The 18859-nt window shown below is 67.9% G+C and overlaps 1 protein-coding gene across 2 annotated transcripts; it reads left to right on the top strand.

Moving 5' to 3' along the window:
- The first annotated feature begins 8318 nt into the window (after positions 1–8318).
- On the top strand, positions 8319–13637 carry MRPL23 (mitochondrial ribosomal protein L23). Of its 2 annotated transcripts, none has more exons than XM_070058393.1 (5): positions 8319–8442; positions 9817–9939; positions 10338–10420; positions 11005–11078; positions 13429–13637. In XM_070058393.1, the coding sequence occupies exons 1-5, from the start codon at positions 8426–8428 to the stop codon at positions 13588–13590; spliced, it is 459 nt and encodes a 152-aa protein (XP_069914494.1). In that variant the 5' UTR covers positions 8319–8425; the 3' UTR covers positions 13591–13637. The 2 variants fall into 2 exon arrangements, with proteins under 2 accessions (XP_069914494.1, XP_069914515.1); XM_070058414.1 differs by lacking the exon at positions 8319–8442 and adding an exon at positions 8803–8873.
- The last annotated feature ends 5222 nt before the right edge of the window (positions 13638–18859 follow it).

Raw genomic sequence — 18859 nt, 5'->3', positions numbered from 1 at the left:
TGGGGGGCTGAGGTCGCGGGAGTGCGCACCTGCCCGCTGCTCACGCAGTTTAAAGGGTGGCTTGAAAGTGGTGCACGTGACCGCCTTCCCCGGTGACCCCCTTCAGAGGAACCCGCACCCTGGGCCGCCCGGGAGGCGCCCTGAGCAGGGCAGCGGAGTGTGGGAGCCGCAGCCAGGCATGGAGAAACCTTGCCTGGCAAATCCAGACCCCAGGGGCCCCGACTCCACAATGGCCGCAACCTGGCAGCCAAAACTAGAGCAAAGGCGGCACTTGTTCTGGATTGCAACACTGGGTGACCTTGACCACTCACTGCAAGCAGGCATGAGCCTCCACCGTGCGTCCAAACCACGGGGCAGGGGCCGGCGCTGGGGCGCAGCGAGTAAAGCCGTGGCCTGCAGCGCCAGCACCCCACACGGGTGCAGGTTCCAGTCCCGGCTGCTCCACTTCCAACCCAGCTCCCTGCTCTCGCCTGGGAAAGCGGTGGAGGGACGGCCCAGGTCCTTGGGCCCCTGCACCCGCGTGGGAGACCAGGAAGAAGCTCCTGGCTCCTGGCTTTGGCCTGGCCCAGCTCCGGCTGCTGGGGCCCTTTGGGGAGTGAACCAGCGGATGGAAAACCTCTCTGTCTCTCTTTGTAACTCTACCTTTCAACTAAATAAATCTTTGAAAACAAAAACCAAGCACGGGACGTCCCAAGACATTAGGGGGCAGTGGTGCCGCAGGAGCCCACGGCTCAGCTGGAGCCTGGCCGTCCCTGGTCAGCAACGCAGAGGGCCACCCCTCAGCCTGGCGGCTCCCCTGCTGCGGGCAGATCACTGTTGGTGACTGTGACAACATCAGGGAAACTCCAGACACCCCAGGGCCCCGTGTGGTGTGCTCATAGGTGGGTTGCACGCGGTTGAGACCCCAGCCCCCAGCCCCCAGCCCCCAGCCGTGAGGCTGCGGCAGGAGAAACAGCTGGCGGCTGCTCACGCAAACATCTCTCAGGATTCCACATTTCAAAGGCGCATCGCAGGCCGGGGCAGGGGTCCCCTGCGAGCCCCCCACCCCCACCCGGCCTGCGGTATGTGGGCGGGGGCCCTTCCCGCTGTTCTCTGCCCTTTGTGGTTTATCTCAGCCGGGCCATGGCTGCCGGCGAGGGGGAAGGGTCCCTGCTACCAGGCAGCTCTCAGCCCTGGAAAACACAGAACAAAAGCGGAGGAACTGCGGAGAACTATAAATAAGCCCTTCCATTATCAGTGCGGCCCCGGGAACGCGGGCCCCGCAGCCCCGGCCGGGGAAGCCAGCGCGGCCGCCTGCTTTTGCCATTACCGCTCGGCCCTCGTCTGGAAGCCCAGGACAATGCAGGGGACGTCAGACGGAAACGAGATGTATAACTTTTGCAGAGGAGGGGTCCCCCGCGCGCATTCCTGGGGTCCCGGGGGGGCCGGCGGGAGAGGCTTCAGAAAGAGCGAGGGAGCCCAGGAAGGCAGCCAGAGGCACAAGACATCCTGTAAATCAGTGTGTTTTATTATTTCCCACCAACAGCCGGCCAGGAGACAAAGCAGGACTGGGCGAGCTGAAGGCCACAAGAGGCCAAGGCGGCCACGGGAACCGGAGGTGTCGCAGCGCTCCGGCCTGGGCCTGCTGAGCTAGGGATAAACTGAGATCTTAGCCGGAGCTGTGAGTGACACAAAGAAGACATCGTGCCTGGCAGGGCGGGGGTGGGGCCCTGCGTCCCCGGCACGTCTCCTGTGCAGAGAACGTTCCAAGCCCGTGCCGCTGGGCCCCTTCTGCATACAGAGAAATGCGTGGGCTGTGGAGAAAATGACGAACCTGGATGAGGGAGGCAGAGATAAGATTTTAAAAAGGAAAATAAATAAAATAAAGCACACAGTGTGTTTTGGGAGTAGAGAGTTTGACGCTGAACAATAATCAGTTTTCAATCAAAAAACCCGGTGGGGGTGACTGGGGCTGGGGGAGGATCTCGAATCTGCAGAGCAGAGGTCGTAGGCAGGAGGGCTCAGGGAATGCAAAGGACCCCCACTTACCTGGTCCCCGGGCTCCCGGCGGGCCCAGCATGGGCAGCCCCGGCCCCCACGGTGGCCCAAGCCAGCGGCCTGCAGAAGCCAAGACCCCAGCCTGGAGCAAAGTTTCCCCAGCTCCCTCAGCGCTCCCCCCCCCAGCCCTGCAGCCTGAGTCTGGGGTCCCGGCGGCGGTGTTGGGGGTGGGGGAAGCCGAGCAGATGGGATGCAGGGGTCTCCGCACCAAACCCCAAGTCCACTCCGGAGCATTAGGGAGCTCAGTGTGCAAAGAACACTTTTCTGTCAAAAACAAAGCCAGAGAGCGACGGGGGCGCAGGCATCAGCTCCCCCCGACACCGGGACCTCACGAGGGAGCCGGGAAGAGGCCGCCCCCTCTCTCCCAGCTGTCAGGGCCGCAGCCGAGGGCCAGCAGCGAGACGGTGAGCGGGCACGGTGCTGCCAGTCCACACGTCCCAGCACTGCCCGTCCCTCAAGGGCTCGGGGACACGGCCCGACACGGACGGAGCACGGGCCAGGGCAGTCAGAGCAGTCCTCGTAAGCTGAAAGGGATCACACAGCGGGTGTCTTGGCTGTGCCGGGATTAGATGATAAATCGCTAATGGGGACCACAGAAGGATCCCCGGAAAACCCAAGCACTTGGGATACAAATAGCACACTTTTAAATAAGGCACGAGTGGCTGGCGCTGTGATGGAGTCGGCTGCGCCTCTGCCTGTGACTCCAGCGTCCCACGTGGGCGCCGGTTCAAGTCCCGGCTGCCCCACATTCCTCTCCAGCTCTCTGCTGTGGCTTGGGAAAGCAGTGGAGGATGGCCCAAGTGCTTGGGCCCTGCACCCGCATGGGAGACCAGGAGGAAGCACCTGGCTCCTGGCTTCAGAAGGGCCCAGCTCTGACGTTGCAGCCATTCAGGGAGTGAATCAGTGGGTGGAAGATCTCTGTCTTTCTCTCTCTCTGTAACTCTGCCTTTCAAATAAATAAATCTTTTTAAAAAACATATAAATAAGCCACAAGTCAAAGAAAAGTGAAAAAGGAGATGGGGCAGCATTGTCAACTGAGAGACAGCAGCACGGGCATTGGGGAGCCCTGGGGACCCAGCACCCCCAGAGCCCGGGATCAGAAAGCACACAGGGGAGCCCCTCACCCCAAGGGCATCAGAGAGGAGGGGGCTGCACCCAGAGGACGAGACGAGGCACCCTGAAGATCAAGCAGAATCTGGGGGCACAGAAAATAACAGAACACATATTTAAAAAAAAAAAAAAAAGCCATAACTGGCTGCAAATCCCAGCAAAACAGGGCAGACGTGAGCAAAGCCAGGAAACAGGGAGGTGGCACGGCGGATTCCGGAGCCTGCAGAAGAATGAAGGAGCGCCATGCACATCAAGTCTGACAAGTTAGCGGAAATGGACACTTCTAGAAGCGGTCAGAATCCCACGGGGTCAGCTAAGCTGGATAAGCCCGTGTCTGCCAGGGGTCGAGAGGGCAGCGGCGACTTCCCACGGAGCGAGCTCCAGGCCCACCTGGGTTCCCCCTGACACAGCAAACTCCTCAAGCAGCGAGGAGGAGGGGACGTGGCCCGGCCCGGGCCCAGAGCACCCTGACACCAGAATCGGAGGCAACACAGCCCAAGTGCAGACCCGGCTCCCTCACAAACACGCGGGCAGAGCTGAGAGCCGCTGGGAGCAGTCAGAGCCCAGGGCAGAGCTGAGAGCCGCTGGGAGCAGTCAGAGCCCAGGCCGGCAGCACAGGGCCTGGCCGGCACCCTGGCTGCTTGGGTGACCGCAGCGTCGTCACCCAGTGAACCAAGAACAAAAGGAGGCACGGGCGACTCCACACAGAAAAATAACAGTGTGCACCACTGACGAAGGAAGGAAAGTCTTCATCAAGCTAGGGACATGGGGCCCCTCCCGGACCTCGTAAAGGGCCCACGGTGGCAGCGGGAACCCTGCGTTCCCAGGGGCACAGGAAGGAGCCCGGGGCGCCTGCTGTCCCCACTCCCACCCGGTGTTGTCCTGGAGGCTGCTGCTCCTGCAATTAGGCTCAAAAAAGGAGCAACAGGCGGACGGGTCGGAAAGGAAGACGGGGGCTGCTGACGCACGCAAGCACAGCCATGTCACGCAACGGAACCCGTAAAAAGAAGGGGGCAGGGGACCCAGAGGTGGGGGCCGCCGCTGGGCGGCTGAGCCACCCAAGGCCAGTACCCTAGCAGGGTCCAAAGCACAGTTCGGCCGCGAGCCCAGCAGACGCCATGGGTCCGAGAAGCTGCGTGCGTGACCGTTGCTAAGCTGTCCGCCCCCCAATCCCTGTGACTGTGCTGAGCCAGCTGCCCGCGCTGCGCCAGACAGAGCTGGAGCCGGGAAGCAGTAAACGGGGTCGGCCCAGGCCTGCCCGTCCGAGATAAGGACTTTCCCAGGGCCCGCGGACCGTCCAGGGACATTCCTTTCCGACCTCCACATGCCCTGGGCTCCACACGTAAGCAGTTTGTTTTCGACATTCTTGAGGACATCAACAATCCACGTAAGATGCTCTGCCCGGAACTCGGCCCCCCGGCCCGGGCGCCCGCACCCAGCTGCTGACGCCAGCCCCTGCCTCCAGGCCCTGAGATCAATCAACGGGGGCATCAGAGGGCGCCCATAAATGTCTTCTTTTCAGCCTGCAAAGCTTCCGCCCCCCCGCCCCCCTCCCGGAGGCTGCCTGTGAGTCCCTTGCGTCTGCTGTTCCCAAGGACCAGCTCTGTTCATGGAATTCGTCCCTGCTCCCTCCTGAGAGCCCGGCCCTGGGAAAGAAATCCTCGCAGCATTGCCACCCAGGGCCAGAGCTAGGGCAGCCAGAACAGGTCGCTGATGCTGCAAAGCAGAACACTGCCAGTGCAGACCACTGACTGCTGACAAAATCCCAGTCACCAGCCAAGCAAAACCAAAGCCCCAGAACCCAACAAACCCGGGTCCTACCTCACCACGGCTTACAAAAATGCACCCCACAAGGGTCCCGGTCTACACATCAAACTTAAGAACCAAGGGGGCTTTGTAGCTTACACTGGGCAGAACTATTGTAGCCATGACACTGGACGCACACAGCCCAGGAAGGGCAAACAGGTCGGGAGACGGGGCCCTGACCGGGAGAAACAGTCTTAGTGTTTGGTCAAGAGCTGACGCAGAGCAGCCAAGGGCGGCCCGCAAACCTCCACGGCAGGGGACAGATTGGAATCTCGAACGTCAGGCATGGAGGGTCGAGTCCCGGGCAGCCCTCGGGCCCACAGGCGAGGCTGAAGCAGGGACTGAGCGTACCACCCGCTGGCCACATTCAGGCCCATGCAGGCCGGCCGCGTGTGACGCGAGGGCCCGGCAGGGCCTGCGAAAGCCAGGCCCAGCCCTGCCCCGTGGCCCCGGGCATGTCGCAGGTCGGCCTCTGTCCTTCAGAGATTTCCATGTGAGCGTGGCCCTTTCTGTTTACTTACACGAAAGGCAGAGAGACACAGAGAGATCCTCCACCCAATGGTTCACTCCCCAAATGCCAGCCACAGCCAGAGCTGGGCCGGGCGAATCCAGGAGCCAGGAGCTTCACCTGGGTCCCCCACGTGGGTGGCAGGGGCCCCAGCACTTGAGCCTCCCAGGGTGCAGTGAGCAGAGCCAGGCCTCGAACCCAGGGATTCCGATATGAGATGCAGGCGTCCCGAGGGCTGGCCTCACTCCCACCCCAAGCAGAAGCAATGATGGGCGGCTGAAGTGCAGTGTGCCCGAGCTATGCCCCTAAGCAGGGCATCCCGGGGCGGGCACCAAGCCCACCGTGGGACACCCACTCCCCTCCAGGAGCGCTGGCTCAAGTCCCGGCTACGCTGCTTCCTGCTAACGCATCCCGGGAGGCAGCAGGTGCCAGCTCAAGTGTTTGGGTCCCTGCCACCCACGTGGGAGACACAGTGGAGCCCCTGGCTCCCAGCTTCACCCTGGCCCAGCCCTGGTATTGCGGACACTTGGGGAGCAGCAGCAGCTGCCTGTGTCCAAGGGAGACCCCGCAGACGCTCTGTCCCCGTGTCCAGCCACTGCCACCCCACCAGGCCCGGTGGCTACATGCGCTCAGAGACACGAGGCCCCCAGGCCACCATCGTGCTGGGCAGGAGGACGGGACGGCCTCCCCGCCCTGCCCGGCCTGAGTCAGGCGTCCCCTGCCATTCACCCAGCACCAAGCCGGAAGGGCGCCCCCTGCCCCCTTGGAGGCCTGTGCCAGGTCCGGGCTAGGACACGGAGGCCTGGTGGCAGCAGGGCCTGCCTCCCTGAGCCGCAAACCTGCAGTGGGCGGGGTCCCTCCTGCCCCTGCCCCTGCCCCTGCAGTCCGGGCCAGGCAGCAGGAGGCCCCGGGGCCCTCCCCGCCCCGCACCCTGCTCCTGAGAGCCCACCCTCCTCTGATGCCGTGAGAGAGAAGGGGGCCCAGGGGCCCGTGGTGTCCCTGCTGCCCAGGGCCCGGGGGCCTGCTGTCCCCCAAGACTTCCAATGCCCCCCCTGCACCCGGGAGTCCTGGCCTTGCTTCACTGTGGAGGACGCTGGCCCGCTGGGTATCGACGGGGTGAATGAATGAATGATTGAATGAATGAATGAATGAGGGCACTGTGCAGCCCCCCGTGTCCGTGACCCTCTAACCCGTCCCTCATCCACCAGAACCATCTGGGCCCTGCAGATCCTGACCCATGAGCGCCTGTGCCGGCACTTAGGAACTGCGTGCCCATTAGGACGGCACAGGGTCATCACGGCTGCTGGCAGCTGTCACTCCTGGCCGAAAGCCATGACCACGCCCCTCTGACAATAGGACCCAGACGTCCTGACCCCAGGTGTGGCCCAAGTGAGCTGGAAATTCGGGTCCACACGCGGCGTCTGTGGCACAGTGTGCATCACCACCTGCCTGCGTGGCACCTGGTGGGCCGAGGACACAAACGGGGGACCCCGTTCCCCTTTCTCCCTGGGGCCTCCCCGAGGCCGGGAGGAGGCTTCGTGCACAGGGCCCGCCCGGCGAGGCCAGTGGCTGGGGGACCCCGTGGGGGTCCCCCTCGGAAGAGGCAAAACTGTGCCGATGGCGCCCGGGTCACTGGTTGCCACAGGAGGGCTGAGCTGGGGTGTGGTGGCAGCGACACGGCGACAGACACGGGGCACCGCACGGGCACAAGCTCTGAGGCCCGGGGAGGGGACGGGGAGGGGGCTCTGGGAACTCTGTTTTCCATCAGTCAGCCTCCAATCATTCCGAGGGAAAAAAATTAAATAAATAAAACGTCTGTTACAGAAACGGAGAAGAAACAAAATCGTCCGCGGTTCAGGCGGATTCAAATCCATCTGGGCTTCCTCTATGCCAACCGCCAAAGACGGGCGGACGGCAGGGTGTGCCGGGTGGAGAACGGGGTGGGGGTGGGGGGCGAGACCCTGCCCACCTGGGGGCCAGGCCGGTTCCGGTGGGGCCGTCAGAGAACCTGGCAGCTGAGCCTGCTCCCTCCAGCCCCCAGCCCCCTGCGCAGACTCCGCCCTGCTCCAGGTACGGCCCAGCTTGAGGCCGAAGTTCACACCCGCGGGCTGCAACGTGGCGCCCTCCTGGGACCCCCACGCCCCTCCCAAGCCCCCCAGCTCTCCTGGGGCCCTGGCCGGGTGTGGCTCAGCCCCCAAGGCATGGACCCAGCCACCCCAGCCAGGCGGGTCTCTTGCTGCCAGCAGCTGCTCCCTCTACAGGATGGACCCCCGGGGGTCCCAGCCATCATCACGTGCACCCCTAAGGGGGGCACTACAGTCTCAGAGCCCCAGGCCCAGCCCGCCCTGGCCCGGTCTCCCCGCCCTGGTTGCGAGGGTCCTTTGGCTCCACGTCCCCAGCCCCATGGCAGACTTCACGGGCGCAACGGGGCTCCCCAGGGCACACGCCGGCGCGTGGGAGAAGTCAGGTGCGCCGGAGCACCCAGCCTCCTCCCGGGCCCTGGCAGCAGTAGAGGCCACCAGGGGCTGCGTGGACAGGCCTGGCGTGTCGGGGGCGGCTGGACGGGCAGGGAGGGGAGGGAGGGGCAAGCAGCCCAGGCCAGGGGAGAGAGGGCATCTGACCCCGGCCGTGGACACCCCTCGGCCACCCCACGCCCACAAGCCCCAAGGTCTCGGGCTGGGGGTGGGCGCTGCTCCCACCGAGGCCCTGAGCCGTCCGAAGCCAGGGGGCGCGGCGACCCCTCGTGCGGTAGTGTGTCGTGGAAGACAGGGCCCCGGAGTGCGGACGACGGCGGGGTCCCCCCGCGCGTGGTGGGCATGCGAGGCGCGGTGCCCGCCGCGGAGGGGCAGTGCGTGCGTGCGCGGGCCGGCTGCGGCCTCCTGCGGCCAGGGGGCGCTGTCCGCGCGCGACCGCGCCGGCCGGGAGCCGCTCCTTCCGCTGCCGGCCCGGAAGCGGTGCGGCTCCATGGCGCGGAACGTGCTGTGAGTGGGGGTCCGCGCGCGGGGGCGGGGCCGGGGAGGCTCGGCCGGGGTCGCCGCCGCGCTGGGGGCCGGGGCCGGGCCTGGGGCGCGCACGGCCGCGGGGCGCGTGGCCTCGGCCCCTCCCGAGGCCGGCGGGGCCGCCTGCGAGCCCTGGCGGGGGGCCGGGGCTTCCCGGGTGGCTGGGGGCAGCCCCGAGTGAAGAAGGGTCGGAGGGGCCCCTGGCGGGGGGGCAACCTGGGGACCCCCGCGCGGCTTCCCCCTGCCGAGGCCCGGGCGCCCCTGCAGCCCCTCGCGTGCCGCGGGCCAGGGTGGGAAGTGCGTGAGCCCCTGTGGGGCCCGGTTTGGGGTGGGGGCCGGAAGTGAGGAGCCATTTGCGGCTGGAAGGCCTCTGGAGGTGGCCAGGGCGCGCAGGGCGACCCCAGCGGGGCAGGGTGGGCCAGCCACACGTGCCGGGCCTCCGGACGGCGGGGAGGGGTCCCCCGTGGGCCTCGGGGTTTGGAGCGGGTGGGGGGCGGGCCTGCAGTCCACGCCCTCCCCCACCGGCCTCGGGCCTGCAGGCCCGCCCCCCTCGGCGTTAGATGGGGAGCCGAGGTCTGTGCACGCAGCTGCACCCCCTTTCCCGCCGGCACGGGGCGGGTCCCCACACTGTCCATGTGCAGAGCCACAGTCAGTCACCAGGGGTCCAAGGGCGGCCCGACCTGGGGGGAGGGGGTGAGACAGGGCCCCTCCCCCACTCAAAGCCGCCCTTGCTTCTCCACTGCCCACCGCCCAGCCTGCAGCGCAGCCCCAGAGTTCGCGGGGCCGGGGCGGGGGCCAGCCTGCGGTGTCCGCCTGGCCAGCGTCCCTGGTCCTAGCTGGGCTGCCCGGCGCAGTCAACACCCCAGGCTCAGGACGGCCAGCCCGGCCCCTGGGGCCCCACGCCTGCCTCGTCTTCCCTTTAGAAGCCGGTGGCCTTCGTGGCGGCCCCGAGGCTCAGTGCAGCGTCCGTGCTCCCCCCAACATGGTGCTGGGTGCTGGCCCAGAACTGGCCGCGTGCAGGGCCCCAGCTCGGTCCCCATGTGCCCACGCCACCCCACCTGCCTTGCCCAGGCTCTCAGACGCTGCTTCCCGGGCGCCTGCCCTAGCGGCCAGCGGCCTTGGCCTGGGAGGGGACACTGCTTTCGCCACCTGCCCAGCTCAGCCTGCGCTGTGCAAGGGCCCCCCACCCACAAGGGAGCCTGTGCGTGGGGTCCCCGCCTGTCTCATAGGTCACTGTTGGCCCTGCCTGGGGGTCCGTGGCCCCTTTGCCCCCAGACCCACGCTGGGTTGGGCCGGGCGGGCCCATTGGGTGTGGAGTCCCGGTTCTGTGTGTGACTGGGACCCCAATCTGCGCAGGTACCCCCTGTACCAGCTGGGGGGCCCCCAGCTCCGCATCTTCCGAACCAACTTCTTCATCCAGCTGGTGCGGCCTGGCACGGCCCAGCCCGAGGACACCGTGCAGTTCCGGATCCCCATGGAGTAAGGCCTGCCCGCCGGGGCCCCTCCTGCCCAGAGCCCGGTGCTGCTGGTGGGCGCCCCGGCTCGCTCTGGTCTTGAGTTTCCCCGGGGCCGGGGCTCGGGAGCCACTGGCGGAACCGCCCGAGACAGTGGCCTCTCAGGTTCTGAGCTCACTGCCAGGCAGCCATGGTGCTGACCCGGGGAGCCTAGGCTAACCCCGGGCGCCAGTGCTCGGCTCCAGGGCCAGCCGGGCGCCGGGCAGCCAGGGACCCTGGCGAGTGAGAACCCCTCTGCCGCCCCGAGCCTGAGTGTGTGGAGGAGACGGCCGGGGGGCCCAGTGTCCAGCGGGTGGAGCCGGGGGGGGGGCGTGTCCGTGCGTGCCCCACTCCAGAGCCCGTTCCCTGCCCGTGCCTCCCCAGGATGACCAGGGTGGACCTCAGGAACTACCTGCAGAGCATCTACAAGGTGCCGGTGGCCGCCGTGCGGACGCGGGTGCAGCACGGTGAGTGGCAGGCGCCCGGGCCGAGGCTGGGCAGCAGAACCCCTCTGTGCCCCCGACACCCCTCTCCCTCCCCTCGCTTGCCCTCTGGCTTTTTTCTGAATTTGTGTTATTTTATTTGGAAGGCGGAGGGGGTCTCCCACCCAGTGGTTCACGCCCCACAAGCCTGCAGCAGCCGGGCTCCGTCCTGCGTGGGGGCTGCTTGAGCCGGCTCTGCCTCCCAGGTGTCTGCGGGGCGCACGGGGGTCCCAGGGGCTTCCCCGCCTGGTCTGGCCAGTGTCCCCGCAGGGCCTCCTGGGCCTGGGCCTGCCCTGCGGGGGCTCGAATTCAGGGCCCAACCCCGGAGAAGTTGCCTTGGTCAGTTAGACACCGATTTTTTAACAAAGATACTCGTTTTTAACTTTTCTTTCTTTTCTAAATGCTTTTGAAAAAATGTGTTATCTTTTAACAAAGCCGTGTTTTTTGGCGGCCTTGGGCCGTGAGGCTGTCAGGGGTGGTGGGGGCGCTGCTCCCAGGTGGGGGCTGGGCGTGGGGGTGGAGGGGCCCCTGCTGGGAGCTGGGGTGAGGTCCCCCGCACTTCCCCGCAGGCTCCAACAGGAAGAGAGACCACAGGAACGTGCGGCTGAAGAAGCCGGACTACAAGGTGGCCTACGTGCAGCTGGTGAGCGGGGCCCGGCCGGCGGGGGAGCCAGGGGGCTGCTGCGGCGCTGCGGGGGCGGGGGCCTCGGGACTTCCTGGCGGCCTGGATGTGCCTGGTGGGCTTGGGCTGACAGAAAGCAGCGTCCAGCACTGCCGGCCCCCACGTGCCGCGCGAGACGCCTTGGACCGGCTCCAGGCACCCAAGCTCAGCGCCACATCTTGCGGGCAGACGCCACCACAGAGGGGGACTGGTCCCCCAAGTCCAGCCCTGCGGGTGGGGGCTGGGGTGCAGTGCTGTGCACTGGGGGCTCTGGCCTGTGGGGGGCTGGGGTCCAGCGCTGTGCACTGGGGGCTGTGGCCTGTGGGGGGCTGGGGTGCAGCGCTGTGCACTGGGGGCTGTGGCCTGTGGGGGGCTGGGGTGCAGCGCTGTGCACTGGGGAGGGCTCTGGCCTGTTGGGGGCTGGGGTGCAGCGCTGTGCACTGGGGGCTGTGGCCTGTGGGGGGCTGGGGTGCAGCGCTGTGCACTGGGGAGGGCTGTGGCCCAGATTCTAGCTGCCTCGTGGCCCCCTCCCCCGCCTGGCCTCTGACTCCTCAGAAGGCGGGCTTTGTCCGGGGAGATGGTGCGCTCAGCCCCTGCGGAACCAGACGGGTTTCTCTCTCGTCCCTTTTCGCGCCCTCCCGGGCCCCAGAGGCACAGAGCCGGCCCTGCCGCGGGGTCCCTGAGCTCTGCGGAGCCCCCACCCCCACCCCTGGGAGGCCCCCCTGGGAGGGTCTTGGAACCCACACCGTGGGGGCGGGGGCGCTTCCTGCCTTCCCTGCGCTCGTGGCTGCCCGGGCCGCGAGGTGGCAGTAGCGCTCTTAGGAACGCCCCGCCCGGCCTGTCCCGGGCCTCAGGCAGGGTGCAGGGGAGCAGGGCGCGGGCACCTTTCCTGACTGACAGGCACGGTTGCCGCCGTGACCGGGGCCTGGGGCCTCCATGCGCGCAGGCAGCCAATCCAGGTGGAGCAGGCTGCCTTGTCCTTATAAAGGCGTCTGTGTGCCCGCGGGCAGGCCCATCTGTCTCTGTCGGGCACGCGGTCGGCGGCCCCGCGCCTCCCCTCGGAGGCGAGCTATGGTTACACGTGGCTTGTCAGTCACCCGAGCCCTCACGTCGTTCCCGGGGGGCCGGCGCGCCCTCCCTGGGGTGGGCGGGCAGCTGGGAGTCCCCCGGCCCTGGTGGGCACCGCCCCCGCTTCCAGAAGTGCAGGCTGAGAGGGCTGCGCTCCCCCACCCCGCCCCGGCGGGGACCCCCAAGCCCCGCAGGCGCCTGCCCAGGGCAGGGGAGCAGAGTAGGGGTGCTCAGCCCCTGCCACCTGTGGGAGCCGCTGTCCTGTCCCTGCCGCCTCCCGTGAGCCAGCGCCGGGTCACCCACGTAGCAGCAGGCGCATCGAGTGAGCGGGCCGCCAGCCGCGTGCGGCCATGAGGGCTCGTGTGCAGAGCGAGGCGGCCGGCCGGCAGGAAGTCTCTGCCCCGTCCTCCCCGGGGGAGCCCCACACCCCCAGCCGCCTGCGTGCTCGCCTTCCACAGTGTCAGTTCTGGGGTTCCCCTCCCGGTCGCCCCGCGCGACGTGGCTCGGCCAGCCCGAGTCCTGGGCCTCCGTGCTCGGGGCCGGGGCCGCCCCACGTCACACCTGGCTCCTGCCCAAACCCGGGGTCTGCGGAGCCAAGTGCACGGTGCCGCTTTTCCTCGGGAGGGTCTTCCCGAGCCGGGGGTCCGGGCGCCCCCAGCGCTGCTGGCAGGTTGCGGTGGCACCCCTGAGTCTGCCTGGGCCCCCCGACCCCCACCCCCACCCCCGGGCGGGATCCCTCCCCGGCCCACAGGCTCGGGGGCCCCGGGCGGGACTTGGCCGCGCTGAGCTCGCAGCGAGAGCTAATTTGCAAAGCCAGCCTTGATTTATAGACTGTGTGCGTGTACGCTGCTCTGTGCGCTCTGTCTCATGTGCCAAGTTCCGCACGGGGAGGAGGGCCGCCTTTCATGTGGGTGGAGGCCGCTCGGTGTTTGGATGGAAAGTTCTAGCATGGCACCAGACGCTGTTTGCGTGTTTCCCCGCGCCTCGCTGCTGCCCCAAGCCCGGCTGGGCTGCCGGGCTCTGGTGAATGGGCCCTTTGCTGGGCCACTTTTAATGAGCCCAGGCCCGGTGCAGATGTGGCTTGAAGGAGATAATTCCCCTGAAAGGGGGCATTGTCCCCAGGAAGTGGCTTCCCCGCTGGATAAAAGCTGCGTGTTGACTTTCCAGGCAGGGACCCTGCCCGGGGACTCCGGCCTCACCTCCCTCCCGCGTGAGGGGCTGGGGCCGGGGGCCTGAGCCGGAGTCCCCTTGCTCCCTCTCGCAGGCCCACGGACAGCGCTTCACCTTTCCCGACCTGTTCCCCGTGAAGGAGCAGGGCCCCCAGGACGGCCCTGAGGACGCCCGGCACCACCTCCTGCAGGCCGAGCGGCAGCGGCTGAGCGCCGACCCCCGGCGTGGTGGGGTTCCCGGCTGGTTCAGCCTGTGACAGGGACACACACCCCAGGGGCAGCTCAAATAAAAGTCGTACTGGAACCAGGAGGAGTCGGTTTCCTGCCACGCGCGGGGCCCAGGCACACGCCGAGCCTGGGAGCCCCCTTCCAGCAGGGGAAGGCGATGCCCTCCGGCCCCCGACCGGCTCAGGGAGGGGATCCCCAGGTCGGCTGGCGGGAGGGGTCTGAGGAGGGGCTGCAGCGGGGAGAGGGCGGGCTGCTCAGGGGACGGGGCCCTGGAGTTGGCCGGGCCGGCAGGCCTGGGACGTGCAGCCCACTGCACACGCACCTTCCGGACCCTCTGCCCTCGCTTCCCGCCCGGCCCAGGCCCCACGCGGCAGTGCCGTCCCCAGGGCCCCACGTATGCCTGTCCTTGGCGCCCCGACCCCGGCCAGAGCACGGTGACACATCGGGGTCTGTGTGAGGACGGTCCTGGGCAGAGCCGCCTGGCAGACCCCAGCAGGCTCTCATCTCTGGGTCGACACAGGCCGCAGCCCCAGCCCTGCCCCGTTGGGCACCCAGTGGCTGAGGTGGCTCTCGGTGCCGGGGTGCGTCTTCGGGGGTGCTGGGCCCAGGCTACGTCCGTTGGGTGCAGCTGGCCCTGCAGGGGCTACCCAGGTGTGGCGGGCCCTTCTGATGCAACCATGGTTTGCACACGGTCCCTGGGAACAGGCGGTGTGGGGGGACTCCGGTGTGCGGACGGCGGGGCCGCGCGTGGACACAGATGTGTCACAGGGGACACAGGAGGCTGTGTGTCTACCCGTGTTTGCATGCGTCCCGGAGTGGGTTTGAGATTGAGGGGCCTGGTTTAGAGATCTGGGAGGGAGCAAAGAAACCCAGCTGGGTGCTCGGGACAGGCCTTGCACCCCTGGGCCCGGGGCCGGGGGGCACATACCCCAGGACCAGCAGCCTCAGGGTTGGTGGTGGGGGTCCTGCTTCAGGGACTGGCCCTTTCCTCTGTGGGGCAGCCCCCCAGGGGTCTCTCGGAGGAGACAGGAGCCCGCAAGACACCCTGGGCTGGAGGGTGGAGGCCGGGCCAGCTCCCCCTCCACTGTTGACTTAAAGGGAGGGAGGGTCAGGAAGTGGAGCCGGAGAAATGGCGGCGACTGCTTTCCTTAGAGAAATAATTCATGGGGCCCTGAAGCCCCGGGACCCTCCCCCCCCCCCCCGCAGTGGGGGGAGGGCCGTGCTTCATCCTCTGGGCCTCAGGGGCACTGGGCGGTGCAGCCAAGGTCGCAGTCCATCAGGGCCCCGACAGCCCACTCCTCCTCTGGCTGGCTCTGCCTGGAGACCCCGCCCCCGGCCCAGCCCCCACCCCAGCCTGTGCTGTACGCGTGGCAGCCCCAGCGTCCCCCACACCAGGCCCTTCCTCCCCACCAGGGCCAGGCTGGGGGAGGGGTGGCAAGCCGCCGCACCCCCAGTCCCGGGTCCAGGCAGCTCCCCGGGGGTGCAGCGGGCAACCCCAGCTCCGGGCAGTTTGGGCCCGCGTGCTTTGGGGCCGTCTGGGCAGGAGCGCTGGGAGCAGCCTCAGGAGTGGCCCTTTCATTTCTCCTGCTGGCCCCGGAAAGGGGCCGGCTGGGAGCGGGGCCTCAAGAGGGGACCTTGTGGTCCCCCCTGCAAGCATGCAGAGTGGGGGTGAGACAGGAGAGGGGGTGAGTGACAGGGAGGAGAGAGGGAGTGGACAGTGGCCGCTCTCACCTCTCAGGGAGCGACCCCGGCCACAGCCAACACACACAGCACCCCACGACGCCTTAGGGCTCTGTCCAATCCGGGGGGGCCCCCAGGGCACCCCCTCCAGCTCCCATGGAGCTCTGCTCACAGCGGCACAAAGAAGGCCTGGCCGGGGAGGGAGGGGCTTGCAGGATGCTGGCTGCTCGGGGACCTTGGAAGCGGGCCCAGTCCCAGGGGCCCCACCAGTCTGGGTTCTCCCATCTCTGACAGCAGCGGCCTGGCCCCCATGGTCCCGGGCCCCCCCGGCGTGGTGGGGGGCCTTTGCCTTCACCCCTACTCCTGCCCCCGGGGGCCGCCTCCTGTTGGGCTGAGGGTCGACTGGTCGTTGGGCAGGGGTCGCCCATTCACTGTGCCAGAGGGAAGGTGAGGTGCTGGCAGGGGCCACCCCTCTGCCCCAGGCCTGCCCACGTGCTCCCTGGCCCATGGTGGACACGCTGGACCCCAGCAGCTCCAGCTAAGAGTCGGGGTGCCCTGGGGGAGGGGAACCCCGCTGGCCAGCCACCATCTGGGACCTGGCTCTCCTTTGTGGCCCTGGCCTTGGAGGCCATGGCCAGGGAACAAGCCACAGGGGCCCAAGCTTGGAGGGCCCGGGGCCTGGACACCCTGCTCTCCTCACCCCCTTGCTGGAGGCAGCCCCGCACCTGGGGGGACCCCATCTTCTAGCATCCATGTCTAGCGTCCGTGTCCTCTGTGGCCGGTGACCAGTGATCCGCCAACCCCGGCCATGGCTTGGTGGAGGGGAGGCCGGCTGAGTAGCCGCTGCGCATCTGCCCATTGGCTGCTCCTCCCGGACAGGAGGCTTGGGGCAGGTGGCGCTGGGGAGAGGACTGGGCGCCCCCGGGTCAGCGGCAGCGGGGCTTCCTTCTCTGTGCCGCACAGGACTCCCACGTAACGTGGGCGACCCCGTGGCTCAGTGCGGTTCCAGAGTGCAGAATTCTGTCCTTGGTCCCTGTCCTGTATCTTCCCGGTGGCCGCAGCCCTGTGACACGTGGCCCTTTATGACATGCTCTCAGGGTTCCCTTTCTAGGGCCGAGGAATGTTCCGTGATGCAGAGGGTCCCACTGTGCCGGTCCCCCTCCGCCCGGGCGCGCCCCGGCTGCCCCCCACTCTGGGCCGTGCTGGGCTGCTCCTGCCTGTCACAGGGAACACGGACGCCAGAAGACGGGGTACCCCCAGGTGGGGGGGCAGTCTGCAGCATGACTGGGGTGGGCAGAGCAGGCTGCCAAGGCCTTAACAGGGCCTGGGGGCAGCCTCCGTGCCGAGAGAGGAAGGGGTGCTGGCCCGGGCTCGCTCCGTCCCTCGGCTGTCCTCGCGTCTGTGGCTAGGATACCTGCACCATCTTTGCACCAACAGTGGCACAGCCACCGCCTCAGGCCGTGTTCCCTCCCCACCAGCCCCCCTCGCTGTGTCCCAGCTGCACCCTGGGGGAGGGGAACGAGGTGTCCGGGGCTCCTCTGCTCCCGGGAGCTGCACCCCGCGAGGCCCCGGCCTTGGAGGCCAGCGCCTGAGTCCTGTTCAGCATCTGCGTCTGCCGCCCCCACCCCGCCTGAGATCATCCCCAGCACCAATCCCCCCAGATCACTGCGTTATTTCTTTGTCAATAAGGCTTTTCCCGGTCCAAGGCATCAGCGTGCGGGATGCAGCCACATCTGGCTTTGATTGGCCTCGGGCTCTGCAGACGCTGGGGCCCTGGCTCTGTGACCGCCGGGGACGGCCAGGCCTGGCTGTGCTCTGCTCCCATCCCTGGGCCTCCTCTGCACGTCTGCACTGCCCTGGCTCTGCCTCGCCAGACGCGGGGGCCCCCGGGGGGCTCCCTGGGGCTGCACTGCCTACGTGCGCAAGTGAGCGCGCCCGAGACAGAGCCACCCTGCCCCCTCCATCACCGAGGGACGCGGGCAGTGAAGGGGCTGTCCCCTCCCCTGGCCCTCCGCGGGGACTTCTGGAGGCGGGTGAGGAGGGTCCCAGGCGCGTGTCCCAGAAGCAAGACCCTGGCGCCTGCAGCCGACCCTTGTGCAAGGACAGAGGCGGCCGTGGCATCCACGTCCCTGGGAGGGCAGGGCCAGCGGGTCCCAGCAGGCTCCCCTGTCTTGCTGTCCATGCCACCTGGCACTGCACCGTGCCCTGGCACTGCACCGTGCCCGCCACTGCTCAGGGCTCCCCCAAGAGGGCCCTAGGATGAGGCCTGGTCTGGACCCTGGCGGGCAAGCCGGGCCTGTCCCTTCTCTGCCCACGTGGCGGGCAGTGCTGTCTCCCTCTCCAAGTGTGGGTGCCCCCACAGGCCTGGATGGCCAAGGTTCTGTGTGCCGGGCCCCCGAGCCCCGTGTCTGCTAGGGGGTGTTGGAGTGGGGGCTGGGGAGGGGTGCCACGTGCCGGGCAGGAGGAGGTGCCTGCGAGGTGCATCTCGGAGCTGCGCCGGCTGCCTGGCCGGGAGGGGGTCCCCTGCTCTCTCCTTGCCTGCTGCGCCCCCATCCCTGAGTCCCTGGGTGCAGCCCGTCCCTGCGGTGGGGGCAGGGCAGGGGGTGCTCAGCCCGCATCCCGGTCCTGTCGGCAGCGGCTGGACGCGCCGTGCCCGCTTCCCTCTGGGACAGGGCCCTCAGTGATTCTTATAAACCCGTGTCAGCCACAAAGTGTGTGATGTCTGATTTGTAGCCCTCATAAAACCCCATGCCTGCTGCCCGAGGGGGAGGGGCCGGCCATTTCCCACCGGTGTGCATGCACGCGGGTATGAGTGTACGTGCACACATGTGTGCAGGCATGTGCACATGTCACGTGGTGTCTGCGTGTGCAAATGTGCATGTGTGAGTGAATGAGGGGTATCCCTGGGGAAAGGGCCCTCCCAGACGGCAGCTCCCCTTCAGCTCCAGCCGGGGCTACAGCCCCGCCCACTTCCTGTGAACCCCAGGGGCTGCCAGTCCCCGTGTGGTGGCCCTCACGGCTCTGTTGCCACAGCCACGGCCGAGGAGGCAGTGGGAAGGGCGGCCTGCCAGGGCAGCGGACTTCCCCAGGGGCCGGGGGCGGTGCAGACCCTGCCCGTGTCCGGCCGTCACCCTGAGGCAGGAAGGACTGTGGGGTATGGCCCGGGGCCGGAGGTCCAGGGTCCTGGTGTCCACCCTGAGCTTGCAGCCTTGCGAGCATGGAGCCTTGTCTGAGGCTTATCTTTTCTCAGGACATGGAGGCCGTGGTGCTGGGGGCCTGGGGCGGCGGTGGGGGGGACACAGAAGGCCAGGCCGACGGGGGGAGCCCTGTGTTCTTGGGGGTGTCAGATCAGGATCCCAGCAGCCACACCCCCTCTCCTTGGCACTGCTTGGCCTCTCTGTCCCCCACACAGCCACAGTGGGGCGGAGTGTAGCCGGGCTAGGGCACCAGAAGTCCAGGCCCAGAGGAAGGAACCCTGGTTCCTCCGTGGTGGCACCACCGCTGGCCCTGTGTGCTGGCCCTGGCCTGGCCAGGAGGTGGCGTGGCCGGCCCGCCCAGGCCCCGAGATGCCAGCGACTTCCCTGTGCCTGTGGGCAGCTGCTGCCGCCCCATCAGGGC

The sequence above is a fragment of the Oryctolagus cuniculus genome, chromosome 1 (assembly GCF_964237555.1).
Source record: "Oryctolagus cuniculus chromosome 1, mOryCun1.1, whole genome shotgun sequence".
Classification (NCBI taxonomy): domain Eukaryota; kingdom Metazoa; phylum Chordata; class Mammalia; order Lagomorpha; family Leporidae; genus Oryctolagus; species Oryctolagus cuniculus.
The sequence above is the reverse complement of the archived record's forward strand: the minus strand, read 5'-3'. Positions and strand labels throughout refer to the sequence as shown.